At 40.9% G+C, this 20,540-nt stretch overlaps 1 protein-coding gene and 1 long non-coding RNA gene across 6 annotated transcripts; both read right to left on the reverse strand.

Moving 5' to 3' along the window:
- Positions 1-141: 141 nt before the first annotated feature.
- LOC308122332 (solute carrier family 22 member 4-like) lies at positions 142-14,538 on the reverse strand. 5 transcript variants are annotated; one of them, XM_080484095.1, is made up of 13 exons: positions 14,261-14,538; positions 13,627-13,809; positions 12,138-12,241; positions 11,614-11,768; positions 11,319-11,490; positions 10,919-11,045; positions 8,995-9,095; positions 7,696-7,910; positions 6,827-7,009; positions 6,540-6,678; positions 5,562-5,613; positions 4,658-4,742; positions 142-597 (listed from the first exon to the last, which is right to left on the reverse strand). In XM_080484095.1, exons 1-12 carry the CDS (start codon positions 14,468-14,470, stop codon positions 4,686-4,688), a joined length of 1,698 nt encoding a protein of 565 aa, XP_080340221.1. In that variant the 5' UTR covers positions 14,471-14,538; the 3' UTR covers positions 142-597; positions 4,658-4,685. The 5 variants fall into 5 exon arrangements, with proteins under 5 accessions (XP_080340221.1, XP_080340218.1, XP_080340219.1 ...); XM_080484092.1 differs by lacking the exon at positions 4,658-4,742; XM_080484093.1 differs by lacking the exon at positions 4,658-4,742 and having other exon boundaries at positions 142-1,319.
- Positions 14,539-17,949: 3,411 nt separating this feature from the next.
- LOC308121320 lies at positions 17,950-19,383 on the reverse strand. The gene is made up of 3 exons (XR_013936094.1): positions 19,312-19,383; positions 18,884-19,077; positions 17,950-18,570 (listed from the first exon to the last, which is right to left on the reverse strand). It is a non-coding gene; the product is annotated as an uncharacterized lncRNA (long non-coding RNA).
- Positions 19,384-20,540: the final 1,157 nt, after the last annotated feature.

A 20,540-nucleotide genomic window follows, 5' to 3' on the forward strand; every position in this document is an offset into this window, starting at 1 on the left:
GTAGAAGTAACACAAGGCATTTTACATTATATCAATCAGATATTTAACAATGGGAGACCAAGCTGACCATAGGAACTAATAAGTCTAGACATTATAGAGTGACGAGTGATGCAGAAAAATCACACAGGGAACCAATCATTTCCTTTAATGCCGGCTCCAAGCTACAGAGGCTTTTTATTTTGATGCACAGGAACACCATGGCAGGACGACATGACACACAAAACCCTCGTCACTCCTCGTTGCTAACTTACAACTATTAAACTAAACTAAACTAGATCAACTAACTAACTAACTACACAAACTAAACAACAAAAACACAATCATTACCAACACTACAAGCCTAATATAACCCTCAAGAAACACAATTAATTCACCACCAACCCAATTCCCATAATGCATTGCGATGATCAGCTCCACGATTGCACATTACATGTGGTTTCTTGCATAACTGCTCACAATTTGAAATGGTCTCATCAACTTCTACCTAAGCAAAACGTCCCACTTACCGCTTCACGTGGCTAAAAGTTCCGCCTTGGGAGCTGGTATGAAAACGTCACGGTGGCAGCGGATCCCAGTACTAGTGTCACGTAAACAGACCTGCCAAAAGTTAAAAAGCTTTGCGGTTACACGTTGTCGTGTAAAAGAGGCATTTGCCTCTATTCACTCGAGCCCTCACACCTCGTCTCTTTCGCTGTGGTTCCACTGTGCAGTATGTGCCAGGACTGGACGGGTTTTCGTGCGTCCCCACTGACAAAAGTTGTGGAGGGAACCGTAGCCAACGGTTACGATTTTTTTTCACATCAGTACGGTTCCATAAGGAGGGCTACAACACTGCCGTCTACTGATTGGTCATGATGATCGTTCCTCTCGACAAGCCCGCAATATTTAAATAGCTCATCAGCCATATAAACCCTGCCATTGTTGTTTACATATGCTGCTTTGTTTGATTAACTGGGCTTGTTGAAACGTTAGCGGGCGACACAGCCCCCCGGTGGTCCGACGAGATGCAGCTTGTCCTCTAAAACAGGAAAGGAGGAGATGCAGTGGGAGCTCGAAGCTGCTGTTCCGAATGAGAAAGTTCTGCTAGCTGTGTCACAGACAATGGAGCTGCGGCTGCAACTTCCCCGTTGGTCCCGCGACTACTGTTGCGTAATGACGTCACATACCTCCGTCGTTCACAAGACCACTTACAATCTAACCGTACTTTCTGGGGTGGGACCGCGCAACAGAGCTGGGTCTTGGTACGCTCTGCCTTACTGTACCGGCCCGGCCTGGCATATACTGTGCAGTGGAACCGCGGCTGCCCCCAAGATAAGGTACTGGAATACAAAACACATGATGCAACATTTCCCTGAGCAAACACTCCAAAGCTATGCAAGTCAAGGCTGTTTATAAATACAGTAGAACCTGTGAGGAGAGGACTCGGTAAGAGCGGACACCCTGTACTAGGCGGACACGTCATTGTGCACGAACCGTTCACATCTTAATGAGCGGATAACCTGCCGAACTCGGACAACGGACAGGTTTTCCTGGCAAATTTCATGCTGAGCGGACACTAAAACGGCCAAACGACTTGGACTGGACCTGATTATTGGAATATTCAGGCCGCGGGTGCTACATTATTGCATCCGTACTACACTCCTGGTTCACTTCCGTGCGTGTTCCATAACATAACGTAACGATCCCGAAAATATCTCCACTTCTGCAGCCCGGCGTTCTCCACCTTTCCTGAAGTAGTTCATGTTTCACTTCAGGAGTTCTGAGCCTCCGGCTCTTTATTTGCTTTTAAATTGTGACTGTTCAGACGAGAAGACGGAGGAGTGGGCTCTGGGCACATGCACAGTCGACGCGCACAGATAAGCGCGGTCAACTGCAGAGGATCGGAGCCTAGCGCACTGGGTGGATGACGATTTGGACTTCACGCGTACTCTGCGCACACAAAAGTTTCACTTTCCCTACATTTCATTGTATTTTGCACCAGAATGTTTCATCAAAATTGACTTCATGGTGAGATTGTAATCATTTTCAGTACTCACCGTTTGATGTTGCAAAAATATAGACAATTCCATTACATACACTGTGACCACAACAAAAAAGAACTTTGAAGTGTAAATTTCAAGGTTATTATAGCAATATTTGCCAGTCTGGTCCACTCAAGATGGACTGTATATGGTCCTGCCAGTAAATGAAATCTTATTTAATAATTATTTTGTATACATCTTATATACATGTGTATATATGTATTTATATGGTATACATCTTGTATTTGGTATTTGGTTCATTCAATATCAACTGGTTGTACAATTTATCCTTGTGACCCGTCCCTCCGAAGAGAGGACACCTGTCTTCGGGGGACACTTGCCCTTGGATTTTAGGGTGTTCCTACCTCAGAGGTTTTACCGTATATGAACAAATATTGAAAATAGATCAACCAGACCAAAGGATTAAAATAAAGAATGAGTAAACGTTTCATATTCAAGCATAGTACAGAAAGAATTGACAATGTCACTGATGCGATTAATCGAGTCGCACAAATTACTTCAAATTCTTTCAGAACAACTTTATTTCTAATATGCCACATAGTAGAACTGCGTTTTCTTTTTGACTCCAAAACAATAACTTTAGATACAAACGACTCAAAATAATTATGTCGATACAAGGCATTTCTTGAAATTTGTTCTTCGCAAACAATCACAGCTGACTTTCAGACATCACCACAGACTTTGAGTTTGCGGGCACTTAAGTGATTCTGAACTGACCAACAATTAAACGCAAGGAGTCAAGCAACTTTTATCAGAAGTAATTCGTCCACAATTAACATTTCAAACACCCAAAACATTGGACTGAAAAAGGTTTTCTTAATTTAGATTATGGAGGCGTCCTTGTGTTACGACAACTATGAAAAGGCTTTAAATGTATTCAGTTAGGTGATGCGACTACGAGTGAAGTCATGGTGAATAGGTTAATAAAGCTTTGAGACTTAAAATACAGAGGAAAACCTTTGTACAGTACCTGCACTAGGAAAGCCAAGAAAAGCATAAAAAAAAAAAAAGAATGAAAAAAAAAGGCTGATATTCAAAATATATCATTTATCAATTGGGCAAATGTGCCGAAATTAAACAAATAAATACACCATTAAATAATTAATTAAATGTGTCATTAATGAATTAAAATTGGAATTACATAAATAAACATGCGTAATTACCGTAATTCATTTTATGTTTAAAAAAAACCATTTAATTATTTCACTATTTGATTACTTATTTAATGGTGTATTTATTTATTTACTAAATTTTGGCACATCGTGTCTTCCATAGAACACAGGTAGGGAATGAGTGTTAAATACGTTGATGCTACATCAAGAAAACCAATCTTTTTTATTACAAAATAAATAAAAAGTGCATAAAGAAACAATCCTAGATTTCGCTTCAGTACCATAGCCACGCTGACAAAAAGTCACAGCTCTGTCGAACCTCATATCCCTTTAACTTTGAGCAGTAATGACTTCGTAAACTTCTTTAATGACAAAATTCTAACTATCAGGGATAAAATTAAAGACTCACTGCCCAGTGCAGTTGCAGATCGACCAACCACATCTTCAGACTTGTTAGTGGAGCTGGATTTCCAGTTATCCAGCTTCCACCCTATAGAAGTCCTTGAGTTACAATCAATCGTGGCTTCATCTAAACCAACAACTTGCCTGCTAGATCCAATCCCCACTAAACTATTTAAAGATATTTACAAGGAGATTACGTAATATTTCCAAAATTAGAAACAGACTGAATCAGAGTGATGCAGCAAGGGTCCTGACAAGAACCAATCACATCACTCCGATACTAACCTCTCTTCATTGGCTCCCTATTAAATCTAGAATAGAATAATAGAAAATCCTTCTTTTAACTTATAAAGCTCTTAACAACCAGGCTCCATCACATCTTAAAGAACTGTTAGTCCCATATCTCCCCAGAAGAGCACTTCGTTCTCGGAGTGCTGGCTTACTGGAGGCTCCTAGATTTTCTAAAAGTAGAACGGGAGGCAGAGCTTTCAGCTTTCAGGCTCCTTTTATGTGGAACCAGATCCCAGTTTCAGTTAGGGAGGCTGAAACAGTCTCTACTTTTAAGACGAGACTCAAGACTTGTCGATTTACTAAAGCGTACATTTAGGGCTGCGTCAAACCCCCAACTGGTCAGCAGAAAGCCGCCACCTCTGAGTCTGGTTTCTGCAAAGGAGTTTTTCCTTTCCACAGTCGCAGATAAATGTGCTTGCTCATGTGGATTTGTTGGGTTTTTCTCTTTTCTCTGTTAAAAGCACCGAGAGATGACTGTGTTGTGTTTGGTGCTATAGAAATAAAGTTGAATTGAATTGAATTGAATTAAACACATTTATTTCACCTACATTTACCATGACATGACCGAATACAAAACACATGATGTAACATTTCCCTGAGCAAAAGCTCCACTGCCAGTCAAGGCAGTTTATAAATGTATAGGCAAATATCAAAAATAGATCGACCAGACCAAAAGAGGTCTTTCCCGTGCAAACACTTTTTTTTTCTCAAAGCATAATTTAAAATTAGAAGCCTAAACCTGAATAAAAGGTCAAATACGGAACAACTGTAAACAGGAAGTATTGACACAGATTTCAACATGTCACCTACTTTAAAAAAAAAAAAAAAAAGCAGTCTCTCATTGTGGACTATCCACCATGACCACTTTTTTCCAGTGATGTTCGGGCCGATCGTCCTGTTAAAAATACAAGAGACAATCATTCAAGCTGTGTAATTTACCATCTGTATAGAGTTTGTGTGTTTTATCTTTTTTTTTTTTTGGTGACTATTTTGGTGTTTTAGGAGAAAAACGCAGGCAACTTTCTAAACTGTGAAACGGTTGTATTTGTAGTTTTTTTGAAACAATCTGTTCATGTATGGATTGGTTTTTTTCCACTGATAATGTTAAAAAGGTGCTTGAGTGATTCCAAAAGCCATTTTGTTAGTATTCTATCCATATTCTAGACTGTTTTGTCAAGTTTAGGATCACAGGGGGCTGGAGCCAATACCACATTCACATTCACACCTGTAAACAACTTTGTGTCACCAATTAATTTCAAATGCATGTTTTTGGAATGAAGGAGGAAACCAGAGTACCCGATGAAAACTCACACAGAAAAGTAGCCAAGCCTAGATTGGAAGCGGAGATTTAAACATTTAAACATTTAACATTTGTGAATTTCTATAAGTTGTAAACTGATAAATCTAATTTAATGAAGAGCCCCATCAACGGGGACCTGGGGTCAACCAAGTATACCTGCCTTTACATTATCGCATACATTCTGCACATCATATTTAAACACCTGTGAGAGAGAGACGACACCAACTATCCACATCAAAGCAGCTTCTACCGCCATCATTCTTTGCATTATGATTACAGTTGCAAACGCAGTCTGATATTCCATTTGTAGGGAGTAGCATTTACTTTTAGTTCGGGTGTTACAATCATGAGGAATTGTGTTACAAGTGTCTGCATATTTGTCACAACAAGTACAAGACACAGTCGTAGTCGTACCTCAGATGTAGAGTTTTGTGTTTTTGTTCCGGTGACGCATGGACACGCAATCCTGTTAAAAAACAAGTGAAGACACTTACGTGAACCCAACATCAGCTGTCATATCCTGCTTGGATAATAAACTACTTGTTTTGCTACTAAAAGTTTATTGCATTTCCGTATAAAACTCAACACATAAAAGTGTGACTTGTGAAAAGAATTCTTCTGCCTTAAACCGAATGTTTGACCACTTGGGGGCAGTGTAATCCAATTTTTCATTACAGCTACTTTACACCAAGGAGGATGTAGTTTATATTGCATGTATTGTTAATGAGATATCATACAATATGTCCAAAAGTCATTTTACTTCAGAATCCGATGCATTTTGATTTGATTTCATTTGGAATAGTAACACAATCACATTATTGTTTTTCATGCGGTTTCCTTCAGTGGTCGCCACAGCAGATCACCTGCCTCCATCCCAGCCTCGCCACAGCCTCCCCTGCTGTTACATTCTCAAATTCCATGTCTTCCTTCACTGAATCCATGAATCTTCTCTGAGATCTTACTCTCCCCCTATGAGGCAGCTCTAACTCCAACATCCTCTGGTATATCCACTATTTCTCCTCAGCGCATGACTAAACCGCCTCAATGTGGCTCTAAACTGTTTAACTTCTGGTTTGTTTTGTTTAGTTCTGGTCGATCTCGCTCACCCACAAAGAAAATATCACTATCGTCACCTCTACCACCTACAGCTATACAGTTCTAGTACGACCCCCAGTGGACAAATGGAGACAAGCAGTTACCTTTAATAAAACAAATTGCACTTAGTTTAGTTCTTTTTTTTCCACTTGACAATATATAGTTTTGACCCACCGACACTGGATGCTACACCAATGGATATACATCAGGCAGTATTACAGAATGTAAAATTACTTACTTGTGGATTAAAATTAAAACAAGGAAATTGGAAGAGGACACTTCATTGAAGCAACCCACCTTTCTCTTTGCATTTGCATCTGTTGAATGGTCTCAGGTAGTGGCTTTTTGAAAGTCTCCGGAAGTAAAAGGGTTGCGATGGCAGATAGAATATCCAAAATCCCCAGAATAATGTAAGGCAGGTACTTATAGTGACTGTCTAAAAATAAAAAGGGAAGGTTTAAAGAGAAATGTTGGAGTGCATTTACAATATGTTTGAATCCAAAGCATGCCCAATGCATTCAATATTCATTGTAAAAGAAAAAAAAAGAAGGATTATAATTAATATTGATATCCAGTTGACTTACTGAGAGTTAACAAATAAGGGGTAATGCAGGATCCTATTCTGCCGCAGGTGTTGCAGATCCCTGTTGCCGTGTTCCTGATCACTGTTGGGAACAGCTCCGAGACGAAGGCAAACATCAGCGCCAACCCAGTGGTAATGAAATATTTACCCAGCATCTCCAGCACAAGGGTAACATTTGGTAGATCTAAATGACAATACATTAAATAAGAACACAAATGAAAAAAATAGAGTACTCAGAAAAGCAAAGAGGCACACAGAATAAGCCATGATATTATGACCAAGCTGATGTGAAACTCCCCTTTTGCCACCACAGTTGGGACCTTTCAAGACAAAGATATGTGTGAATGTGTCCCGTGTTTCTGATACACACACGCGAGGAGCGCACCATGGTTCAGTACATCTACAGATGTTTGATTTGAATAAGATTTGTAACACTTAGTGAGTCAAATGAGCAACTAGAGCCTATTGTATATTTTCGATAAACCAATAGTTTATGTTGCGTGGTCAAGGTGCATTATCCTGTTGACAGAGACCAGCGGCATGAAGAGTTGCCCATACATCAAGGTTTACATCAGTAGTGATGTGTCTGTCCAACTTCCACAGGAAAGAACAGGTACTGGTGACATGTATTTTCTCCAACATGCATCCTGCTGCCATTTCTTAACCTATGTAAATTATGCATCACCCAACTATTAATACAATATAGCTGGAAACGTGATTCATGTGCATTTGGATGCGTTCTCTGTACATCAAACTGTAATTCAGTCGTTTCGCGTCTGACAAATTCACCTCAGTCTCATCAAACCACTTGGGATTCTCCATGTGAATATCAATATATCTTAAGTCTTTTTTTGTTTGTTTTCCGCTTACCTTCTGGCACCGGTAGTAGGAGGAACAGCGGCAGTGCTCCACAAACCAAGGAACCGATGACGGACACTCTTCTTGGCAGGTACTGCAGCGCCAACCAGCTGGAAACGTACGCCGGAATCTCAACCACTGCTGAGATGAAACAGCTGAGGTAGGGGTCTGGATGGAGCTGGGCTGTGTTGAAGGACAGACTGTAGTAGCCTGCAGAACAGGTGAACCTGGGACAGTCGAAAACACAAACAGTAAAGATATAGGGTGACCAAATATCCTCCTCCTTTTCACTAATCCAGTGCTTCCCGGGGTTTTTCTTTGGGTTTTTTTACCGGACTATTAACCATCTATTTAAATGGTCTTGCCCTACTTTGTTGCGTGTGACATGATCCCCAAGAAAGCTGCCTCGTGAGCGGCTTCACTAAGCTCACAAACAAAGAAATCAGATGTCGAAGGGAGCATCTGCCCACGACAAAGGTTTGTTAAGCTGGTACCCTTGTGAGATTCTGGTTTTAATGGTTTACATTGTGACACTGGCACGGCAGGAAGGGAAAGCAGGAAGAAATGTTCTGAGAAAGCTTGATTTTCTAATACAGAAGAGATTTTCAAACCATTGCTTCATATTTATTTATCTGGCCTGTAAGACTTTAAAAAGAGAGCTTTTACTTATTGTTTTTATTGCATTTTGAGGCGTAATAAGGAAGTGTTTGTGGCAAAAACCCATGAAGGCATTGGGATAACATTCTATGATATAAATGTTACTCTTCTGTTTAAAGTAACTTAATTCAAGTGGTTTACCACAGTTCCTATCGCTTTAGTTATATGTTTTGGCTTTTTTTTTTTTTTTACAAGGTGTGCAAATGCTGACTTCCTGTCGAACTACATGGTGATTGGCTGGTAATAATATACCGCACTGCCTTTTAGTGCATTTAGAGAGTAGTGCAGGTAAGGAAACCTAAACAGCAACTTGCACACTGTATCTGCAATTTAGAGAGACATATCAAAAACTGATCTGTGTGCTGTTTGTCGTAGTAGCACTCTGGCCAATACATAGTCCATCCACCAAGGTTAATTACAGTTCAGAAACTCGAATATGAAAGTTGAAACATTGCAGTAAGTTTTTTCCTCACAGTTTGTGCACTTTTGTATTCAATTTGCTAAATTTGCTGATATTTTTGCACTCTAGTTCTATTTAGAATCTTATATTCAAACGACCATCACGTCTGCAGCGTGGCGAGCTCTTTAAAACAGCCGCTGTTACTGATGCAGAGATAATGAGTGCTAGTTTAAAGAGTCCGACTGTTCACTCACCAAACCAAGCAGATGATTAATGTTGTGTTTCTGATGCTGCTGTGCTTAAGCAGCACAAAGAAACCCAGATCTTTCTTGCCTTGCTTCTCTGTTTTGATGGTCTGCAAGACACGCATATAGGTTTCGATTGCACATTTTCTTTCTGCAGCTCGGGGATTAAGAGGAAAATGACAGTTTAGTGGGGGGGGGGCTGGTGGGCGTTAAATTCATTCACACACTCATAAAAAAAGAAATCTATACATTTTCACATGAGGACATGTTTTAGGATCAGACTGCGATTAGGCTTAGGTTCCCTTTAAAACCAGGATTAGAACTGGGTTCCAGTGACTCCGCAGGTAATGAAGGCAAAGTGTGTATGTGCATGTATGCACATGTACAAGTATTCACCTTTAGGGACTGACATATGTTCTGACATCCATCCATGGGAGAAATAGAAATTCAGTTGAAAGAACATAGAGTTCTTTCTCAGAGCGACAAGATGTTCTTGGAAAAACCTGGAGAGTAGGATTTCCGAAGATAATTTGGGCTATCTCGAGCTGAGTGTAAATGGAAATATCAGGATGTATTTCATTCAGAACGCTGTAACTCCAGACCCACAAAGCTATAAAAACAACAAAAGAAACGGTGTGTATGCCACATCCAAAAAAAACAAAAAACACAGTCATATCTTATCTTGGTGTTTTTTTTAAGTTGTTTCAATGCAAAATGGTAATTCTGGCCAGAAGCATGTACTGTAGGTCTTTTACAACTTTTGCATCTCAACTCAAAAAACAAAGTGACATTTTTTAAATGTGAGGACAACTGGAGTGAAAATCAAGTGAAGGACAAGCACCTCATTGTGACGTCTGAAGAAGTGCAGTGTCATGGGATCTGTCTTGTATTCCTTTCTCATTTGTTGGTATTTCGGACTCCTTTATGTTCCCTGTGTTTCTGAAAAATTATGCTATAAATGCCGTTTTTCCTCATGTCTAGACAACATGATTTTATATTTGTTCAACATGACGTGGGCGTTTTAATTGATGTCGTGTGTGGTGTTTGTACTTCCTCCATTTCTTGTGTCCTGTTCTGACTCCTTCTCTGACTGCTCTTCAATTGTTTACACAACTGTCATCCAGTGTGTATTTAAGCTTTCACGCTATCTCAGGCCATGGTTACATGTATCCAGGTATTTGAAAAAAAAACCTGGTGATATTTCTCTGCGTTTGGGCCGCGCATTCACACACAAACGCAGCTACGAGTCACCACAATGATTTCTGTAACCTCCGGCCACAGTGGCGATTTTGAAATACTCTGTGTCTCCGTTTGCATCTGATGGGGGCAGGCGGAGAGCGACGTCACAATTTGCAATGGTTCGTTTTTTTCAGGCTTGTGATTGGCTTTATGCTTCTCGTTACACTGCTCCCAGCAGGTTTGGCATGCTCATTGTAGGTCTGAAACAGGTGTATATGCGGGTCTGGGTAAATCAAGATTTCTTTTCTTGTAAGCATAGAGGGGGAAATATCAGGTTTTTTTTCAAAAAAACCTTCGCGTAAACGTGGCCTAGTCATGCGTTTGGGTCCTTTGTCAATGGTCCATGATACAAAGGACTATTTATTTATTTGTGTATTTATTTATTTATTTATTTAAATAAGGTTAGACGAATTAAAAACTTTGAATTAGGTTCTGAGTTAGACAAGTAATGAGATTTTGGAATAAGCCTGTTCGTTCATATGCAGATTTGACTTCCATGTTACAGACATGTTTGATTTGGGAAATAGAGCAGCTCCAACATGATCTCTACATGATCTACTCACATAATTCCGCATGGATGAGCTTGGCCAGCATTGACTCCATCTTACCGCATCAGTCAGAGGTGAACACATTACGCCTTTGAGAAACTGAAGAGCCTGTGCGTTCACAACCGTTCCGTTTAAAGTCAACTTACGAGGTATTCCTCGAAGATGACCTCGGGGGCTTGAACTTTGTTCCACTTTGCAGCCTTTTTCAGAATGTACTCAGCTTCCTCAACCCTGCCTTGCGTCAGCAACCATCGAGGAGACTCCGGTATGAGCCTGGGGAATTTCACACAATGACAGAAAGATTCGGACTGGGTTAGAACACTTTAAGAACACACTTCTGATGCAATCAGCATATATAATACTTTCTTTCTGATTTTGATTTAAATGATTAGCATCATGTGTGGGTTTTTTGTTTGCTTTGATATACAAGTCGGTTTTCGGTTAAATATTTAAATGACTTTCTGTATTTCGATGTGGTTAATATTTCCTGGTTGAAGTGAAGAAAATCTAATTCAATCCTATTGTATTGTTATGACTGAAACCTACCACCAAAAGGGGATGTAAGCAAGGCAGGGCACAGACAAAGCCAATTGGAGAGACTTCCAGTCTCTCAGAAAGTAAGCAATGAGTGGCAGTATCATGTAGCCGACAGTAAAGGCCAACATTGTGCCCATAGATGCGTAAATGATACGCACGTTGCCAATCAAGATCTCCGAACCTGCAAACAAGGAGACAGGAGTACAACAGGAGTCACACCAAAGCAACCAGGTGGAGCTGCATTGTGTATACAGTAAATGTTATTACTTTAGTTGTAGGATTGATTAAATGCAGTAATACATACCGAGCACCAGGGCTGCTACAAAGTTTGACATCTGGCCCAAACCACTGATGAAAATGATGATGACGAATAGAATCCATGAAGTTGAGAAGATTTGAATAAAAGTGAAGATGGTCTGCAATGCGATGGTTGCAAATAAAACTGGTTTCCTTCCAAACCTATGGAGGAAAAAAAAAAAAAAAAAAAGCATGGGGGGAAAAAAAACCAGTAAGCATAATTCTAATATTCATATTATGATATAATATGAATCGAGTGTTAGGGATCTGTATGCGTTCAGAACATAATTACTGAAAATGATTTAATTACATTTTAATGATGTTTAAACATAGCCATCAAAAGTTATTTCATCCAAAAAAATCACATGTCTTTTTTTCCCCTATCATTACGAGAGCAATATAAGCAACATTACAAAACATGCACAGATGCAACTGTTACAGTTCTCACTATTTTAACAGTATGCGTAAAGAACATACTGAAGTTAAAAATATAAATAAACAGTTTAGTTTATGTTCTTGAAATCTCTCTACCTGTCTGACAGCTGCCCTGAGAAAAAACATCCAGTGAGGACTCCCGTGAAGAAGATCATGGTGGTGAGGGGCTGCTTCCACTGCTCACTGCACACCAAGTCAAACTAGAACAGAAGAATGGATGTTAATGTTTCATTCATTCTCAACAGGTTTGCAGAAAAAGAAAATTATTGGAATATTGAGGGAAGTTTGTTCAGTCCTTAATACATCTTCACATTCAACTCTCTAACAGTTTTATCTAAATCGATTTTTGTTTTTTACTATATTGTTTGTTTTTCTTGTTCTTCACATATTTAAAAAAAAAATACATCCATTGAATGCATTTCTATCTTAAGTATTTATGTCTATATATCTTTTTTGTTATAAATTCAGAAGCAAAAGCTTTTCACTTATCAGAGATCCAATATGCTGCCCTTCATCCAGTTTAAATGGGATTTCTGTAATCCCATTATTACCTCTGCAGCACAAAATTCAGTTTCCTCTATTCACTACTTTGTAGTTAATCTGTGTCCACTTATCTGCAACTAAATAAGGACTAAAGAGTTTTGTTGATTCATGATGGCAATAATTCTCCCTGGCCTCCACTGCTGAGTGCTTTCAATTCGTCTGCATTTCAGTCTGTAATGGAAGTGAGGGTGTAAAACAAAGCAAATTTGCAGGAATAGTGAAGGCAAAACCAGATGAGTTAGTGTTTTGCTGTCTCGGCTAAGTTTTTATTGTCCCTGAAATCTATGTGGCAGAAGATGGGGAAGTGGATAAATGTCAGCGGGCGTGAGCGAAAAACGAAAATGAAATTACAACTAATCCCAGGTTTATTTAGACATAAAAAAAATTTTAAAAAGTCATTCTGCTGAATGAATTGCGTGCGGTAGTTTTGAGGAAGCGGGTCTTGTGTGAACAAGTCCTTGTTATGGGGGTAATCTCACCGCACGCACAGCAGCTGAAGTAGGAAAATGTCTGTTACACCATATGTGACATGACACAGAGCCAGCATATAGGCGGTCTTATACAGGCGGGGTAATAATGTAATACAGCCCCTGTGGCATTTTGTGGCGGCGAACATATAGACATCTTGCCTGACTGGAGTAACAGGTTTTGCTTAAATGGATGGCATGAAGGTGTCAGTCACACGGTTAAAAACTGTAAATCTACCGGACTTCAAAGAAAGGTCAGGACATTATTATTTTTTACCTCCCCAGACCAAGACAAGCACCCAAACTACTCAACAATATATGAAGCAGTAACAATGATTCACTGTGGCTGTGAGGGAAATCGTTCCACGGGTGCCGTGACGATCGCCCACTGAGGTGTGCAGACACACCGTGGCTGGGTTCACACGCGAAAACGTTTCTTGAAAGTGCCCGAGCTCCTTTCAATGCGCTGTTAAATCAGATGGCGCGGCGACAGACAGATATGGACAGAAAGAACGGTCAAACAAACCGACATGAAACTCAAAGACGGAGGCACTTTCACAGGGTTACATTCATACCTCGGTGACAATGGTCGACTCGTAGACATCTTTGCTGTACTCCCATCCGTCCACGCAGCCCTCTTGCTCCAGACCGTTGAGGTCAACATCAACACCAGGAATCTTTCCATGAGACGAGAGATTCTGCACCACGTCCAGCCTGTATCTGCTGCATCTGCTCAGCTGCTCTTTTCCATTCACCACCTTAAAAATGCACGTGCAACGTGTGACGTTCATTTGTGATTTCTTAAACTTGACAATGCCATATCAATGATGTCTGTTTGTTTGTTTGAAATGTTTATTTCGAATATCAAGGTACGAAAACAAAGAAAAATAAGGAAAAGTCCCACAGTGACAGACAGTGGGTTAACCCAGCAACCATATTGCAACAATATGGCTGATTGTCCTTTTGATTTAGAACTTTCGTAACAAAATAAGCAATGAAAGATTCGAGGGGAATTACAGAAACTACTCTCGCTTAAATTTTATTTCATACACAACTTTCACACATTCAATTCAGGATTACTTACAATATTATGAGTATTTCTATTACATTTATATAGTTGTAGTATGTAACGTTTGACTTATAGAAGGTGAGTTTGACCATTAAAACACTGAAAAGTGTCATTTTTAAACTGTGTTGTGAGGCACTGACCTGCAGCGGGATGACGCCGCCTCTCCAGGCCGCCGTCAGGTTGCTGCTGTCGGGGACCCGGCAGCGGTGCTCCGGGATGTCGGTCAGGAGAACCAGCACGAAGCCCCCGAACCCGTTGGGCAAGATAGTGGCGCACAGCAGGAAGAAGACCACCTGCTGGAAAAGCCCCCACTGCCCCAGAAAAGCCACGGCGTCATCGTAGCTCTTCATATTAAGAGGCGCAGGAGGCAGGTGTGTCTTTTGTCTGTACCGTCAGTCAGACGCTCCTTAGTAAAGGTGATATCACTCCGCCCCACACCGGGGGGGGGGGGGGGCAAGTCTCTACAAACATACAAACAGGTCAGACTGCATTAAGCTGAGAAGATACACTTTTACTTCATTGTACTCCAATAAGTAAAGTAAATGGAATGTTTTTCATGGAATTTGTCCAAACATGCTCATTGACTTCTCTGGCTGTGCTTTCATGTGAGGAATCAGGTTAAACGCTCTGACTAATCCCAGTAAGTCATGTCTGTCTGATTAGGTCGAGCCAGGTAGAAAAAAGGTGGTGTGACCCTGTTTGAAAATTCTGCCCTGGGGATTCTTTCCTCTTTCAGTCAGTTCACCAAGGGAAGTTTTAAGCAATGGGAAAGCAGCGCCTGTCAAGCTGGCACATCATGCCACATATGTCTTCTTCTCGTCCTGAACTAACTCTGAAAATGGAGAATTACAAAAGAAGAGAATAGCTCTATTGCCATTCTCTCTCTCTCATGTAAAAAGGAAGACAACTCAAATCAAGAACTTTATTTGCCATTTGTACAAACATATTTCAACAGAGGAATGTTTTTGACCACACATGACAATTTATAAGGTAATCATAGATTACTCAACAATCTGATGGTCCAAGGATAAAAAACAGTTTAATAGCCTGGATGTGTGGGCCTTCATCTACCTGTAGTATATATAAAATATCAGCATAGACTAATCTAGTTGTGTTTGATCCCAGAATTCGTCATGCCTTTTCCAGAGACCAATATATTTTGTGTTTTACTGTATTTTGACCAGCGTTCATTCTTTGCTCAAATCTCTAGGATGATTTTCCCTCCGGGCATTATCATTAAAAATCCGGACTGTCCTGTTACCGTGATGCCGCATAACCAGTTCACGCATACGCGACCTTCAGGAACAATGCCTTGCTGCACTCCATATTAATTACATGTAACTCCGTTCATGAGAAAAGTATGCAGTTGGACAAGCGCTTGAATCAGAGATTATCAAACCAGCTGTAGCAAGTTTGAAAGCTGTCACAAAAAACCTTCCCAGCAGAAGATTTTAATGTCAGAGTAATGGCATCTTGTGGTTTTGTGAGTATTTCAACAAGTCGAACGTGAGGAAACTTGTCTATGAATACATGAGGTAGACATTTGCTCTATCTTCAACCACGCACCGCAACAAATTGCTGTGAAAATACGGCATATTTTGTACAGTAAAATACCTTTCTATGTAAAGACGGTTTAATACTGTAAATTTGCTCAAGAAAGAAATGATTACAGCAAGCTACTGTACGATACAGTATGTTTCTGGTTTCTAGCTGACTTGAGTGTGACAGTCTGACCGTCACTCCTCTGGGCAAACTCCCGGCACATCACCTGGTTTAGCACAGAATCAACACAAAGCCACAAAGAAATCGATGTAAAAATATTTTTGCATCTGCAATTTTATTCACCATTGATAGAAGAACAAGAAGAAGAGGAAGAAGAGAGGATGAAGATTTTCTGCTGAGCTCTGACCTGCTCAATGAAGAGCAGCACATTGACTACATACACCGCTCACCTTCATCCAGGCCCCGGGTGGCTGAGCGTTTACCACGGGCAGCTTCTTTTTTTTGCAGGCGTACCCTGATGACGTCACACGTCCGTGCACTCGGTCAGTGGGTTTGAAAGATGGATAGAAAGAGCAATGTGGAGCAGAGGAGGCTGGACTTAAAAAGAGGAAGGCTCTGGAAACAGATGCAACAAAATGTTTACTGTTTAATTTACGGATTTCTCTTCAGCTTTTAACACCGTAAACACTGACACTGTGTTGCGCTGCCTCCTGAACCTACAGATCCACCCAACTTTGATTTTATGGATAAAAGACTTCCCAATGGCAAGACCGCAGCAAGTGCTTTTGAATGGTTTTAAATCCGGTAGACTGGTTTTAACCTCAGGGCTCCCACGTGGATGTGTTTTATCCCCCATTCTGTTCTCTGCCTACACTGATGACATCACCTGTAGCAGGGAGGGAATGGGTCTTTTTAAATATGCTGATGACTTGGCCCTGGTGGCCCACATTATGGACAGTATGGAGGCTCCCATCCAGTACCAACTGGCAGCCCATGACCTGGCCACAACCTTCAGGGGGAAATCACTAGATCTAAATACCCGAAAGACAAAGGAGGTGTGCTGTGTGGACAGGGACAGGGCCGCAATTACACCTCAGCTTTTTAAACCTCTGAATATCCAGGGAGAACAGGTTGAAAAGGTGGACTGTTTTAAGTATCTGGGGACACCCGCCTGTCCTTCCAAACACACTCCGACACTATTTACAGTAAAGCGCTCCAGTGTCTCCATCTTCTCTGGAAAACCCAGGTTTACCGGTCACTCATAGAATCCATTCTCACCTTCAATATCACATCTTGGTACTACTTCCTCACCAGCAAACAGAAAATAAAATCACAGACCCACAGGTGGCCGAAATTCAAACTTGGTGAAACTTCCTTCCAAATAACTGCTCCTCGCTTTTCACCCTCGACCGCCGAGAGAGATCTGACAAAGCCGCCCGGTCTTTACAGGAGTAGGTGAGACCGCTGGCTCCAAGACCCTATCGCAAATGCGACCGTGACGACGTCTTGTTTATTTGTTAGCTAAGCAACCGCCGCGCCCCCAGAAAGAGCGAGTGAAACACCTCGAGTGGTCACGAGGGTCATCGCAATCCCTCTTGACATCAACCTGGTGGACGCATCAAGTCATTGCGCTCTCCCTCTGCCCGCCGCATGCCCCTGGTGGTTGTCACGGTCACCGCACTGAACCCGACGTCTGCCTCCCTCTGGCGTCTGTTCGAGGTCGCTACACTCACTCACATTGACCCGCCAACGTCTGCCTCTACCTGGTGGATGTTCAAGGTCATTACACCCACTCACACTGACCCATCCAAGGTCTGCCTCCACCTGGTGGACGTTTGAGGTCATTACACCCATTCACCCTCATCACTCCAGACCCCCCCCCCCAACACACTCGCGCACACGTTATCTGTTAATACTTATTTGAAATCTAGATTCAGAAATTATATTAAAAACAAAAGATATATTGTATCTAATGGTGCACTTGTGGTGAACTACATTTTCAATATGAAGCAAATCTTACTTGCAATGAAATGGAAATATTTTCAAAAAATACACTGAATTACAAGGCTTTACAGAAGAGTGCTATGGATTTCACATTTTTAAGATTAAAATTATATGATTTTAATAAGTCCTGATCTAAAGTGGGTTGGCCTGAGGTATGAAACTCCAGGGCTGAAAATGAGTCCCATTCCAGCCCGGCCTTCATCCATCCTGCTCAGGTGGTTCACCTAACGTGGTAATTGGGTTCTTATTAACTTCTAAATTAAATTAATCATAGTTCAAACCTGGGTTCGTCCTGTATAAAATTCAAAGCAACAAACAATTTGAACTGGTTTCTTTATTCATAAATAACCTTTGTATCAGATATACATTTCAGACCAAGTCTGTATGATATAAAAACAATGTCCAACAGGTTAAAACATACCAACAAAAGGTTTCAAACAACGAATTCACGCTGCCAATCGAAAAACCGCCCAAACAAGCGTGGGAACAAATTGGTGGAAATAAAATCATATGTTGTTGCTGATTTTGGAAATGAAACAGAACAGAAATAATCATTTCTATGTCACAGAAATGCAATGAAATAGATAACCTACATATTCTCGAATACCCACATACTCAAAACCTCTAAAACCGGTTTGTTCTTTGAACCTCTAAAAACGGTTGTTTCTTCCCATATGTTCCGTTATCTTTCCTGCATGTTCTGCGCAGTGTGGTACTTCTTGAAGCACTCCACACGTAGTGGCACGTCACACTTTTCACACGCAAATAATGTGCGTCGGTCACATTTCCTGCAGCGCTTGTACCTGCTCCCAGTGTTGCTGGGCCAGAGGTTGAGATTATCCAACTTGGTGGCATTAGTTATCACCACCGTCATTGAAGATCTTCTGCCCCGCCTACTTGGCTTTGTTCCATGGTGCAGGAGGAGGGTCTGGGCTACCAGCCTCTGGAAGGAGAGGAGATCGATGAATCATCAATATCATCCTTTCTAGAGCGTCATACCCCGTATGTAGAATGTACTTTAAAAGCAGTATCACAAACTCGGTTGTGATATCGCTAAAAAACCTACAGCCTTGTGTACCTGTAATAGCACCAGGTGTCCACCATGGCACTGTTTAGGGCCCAGCCGAAGCATGGCCACCACCACCTCTTGGAAGAGATGTTTATTCTGTAGCGGCTGACAAACTGGTCATGCAGGTTCTCTTCTCCCGTGTGTGTGTGTGTGTGTTGTAGTCTTGGATACATTTGGGCTGTCTGACCTTGTCCATGTTCCGCTTCCGTTTGTTCCATCTCTTGGCTTCATTTTAGGTGAACTCCCTCTCCATGTTCGACGCCACGGTGACCACACTGTTGTCATTCGCCATGTCGTCGGCCAGAAGGAGCACGAAGCAGGTGATGTCATGTGACAGGAAGCACTTTGAAACCATTTTTTTATGGACCGAGTCTAAGTTGTCTACGAGCATATAAGTGGAAAAAGTTGCATTAGTTCCTTTGACATTTTTTATTGTGAGTAGAAAATGACAGAGACTGCCAGAGGCAACAGAGCCTGTTACTGCACATGCATATCTCTCCCCCTCCCTCCTGCTCATCCAGTTGTAAACAAATATGGCGGCCACGCAGTGATACGACCCACGGTCAATATTCTAGTTTTATCGTCCAGATCAGTAGTTTAATAGTTGAGACTCACCCCTTATAGCATCCGATGTGTCATCAGTCCATGCGGATGTCAGGTTCTCTCCATTTTCTTCACGTTTATAGTGTTTTGTTCTCTGCACACGTCTGTGTAGTTTCATAACAAAATCAAGTAGCAGCGCCCTCCAGTGGCCCGGCATACTAACTACATCGTTGTCTCTGTGTCCGCTGCTGCAGGGTAAACCCACTCCTTTTTTTTGCGGATTAGGTGTTGTCACGTGAAAAGTTGTCGTGTAAACAGGGCCTGTATAACATTTGCATCCACTTCAGAGGAAAATGCATACACACCGGAAACCTGCTTCCTTTAACAGCTGGATTCACATTATTAACTGCTTAAAAAAGGCTCTCGAGAGGAAATGTTTTGTTTTGTTTTTATAAGAGATATCAAGCTGTAATGTTTCCATCCTTTGGGTAGTTTGTGAGCATAATTTCAATTCAAATACTTCAGAATGTGAATGGTCTTTTCTCCTTTAAGGTTTCTTGACTCGCAATGTGTTTGGCCTTCACCATTGGTCACATCAGTTCATTACACTCCTTAGTCTGCTTTGTAAAAGGTAATTCAAGGAACACAGGTACTTGCTTTTATCGAACAATCCAATCAGACTTGTGCTTTCTGGCAGGTACACGCTGTCCCTGGTCTAATCCCAACAGAGAATTAAGTGTTCTGAATTTGCTTTGGGGCAGATGACAAAACCTGCACTTTCTGGTCTGTAAGGCTCTGCCACTATTATGATAAGGAGGTTTAAAAGGACTGGAAGCAAGTCTAACAAATTAAGATGTTGACAGAATTTTTCTGTGGTTTGAATTTAATTGCTGATTAAAATGCTTTGATAATATGCCGTGGACATGCCCGTGGGAAAACTATCAGCTTATGAGTGAGATGAAGTCGGTCCATTAGTGAAACTGAACAAACTGACTAACACATGAGCAGGACATGGATAAACTAAATATTAAAGTCAGAATTAAAGTCTACCCTTAAATAAAAGTAGAACTGTGTAGGGCCAAAGCTTTATGTGCTTTATGTAACGTTCAAGTATTTCTTACATTTCAGCAATAATTATGTTCAAAACTAGGAAAAACCATCTCAATATAATATTTTGAACTACTTTAGTCTTGATTTTCACAACTTATAAGATAAAGTTATAAAGAGTAAAGCAATAAAGGTTGAAAACAATGTCTGTTTTTATTGTTGAGAAAAAGGCTAGATTATATTGAAAATTCACT

Source organism: Lipophrys pholis (genome assembly GCF_963383615.2).
Source record: "Lipophrys pholis genome assembly, chromosome: 16".
NCBI lineage: Eukaryota > Metazoa > Chordata > Actinopteri > Blenniiformes > Blenniidae > Lipophrys > Lipophrys pholis.

What these genes read in the sequence shown, in the direction of transcription:
- LOC308122332 (XM_080484091.1), bottom strand. Translation starts at nt 14,470, where the DNA reads ATGAAGAGCTACGATGACGCCGTGGCTTTTCTGGGGCAGTGGGGGCTT. An exon ending in TCAGGGCAGCTGTCAGACAG is followed by an intron (nt 11,769 to 12,137) that starts GTAGAGAGATTT and finishes TTTCCTCCATAG; the next exon opens with GTTTGGAAGGAAACCAGTTT. An exon ending in TTAATCATCTGCTTGGTTTG is followed by an intron (nt 7,911 to 8,994) that starts GTGAGTGAACAG and finishes CGACTGTCCCAG; the next exon opens with GTTCACCTGTTCTGCAGGCT.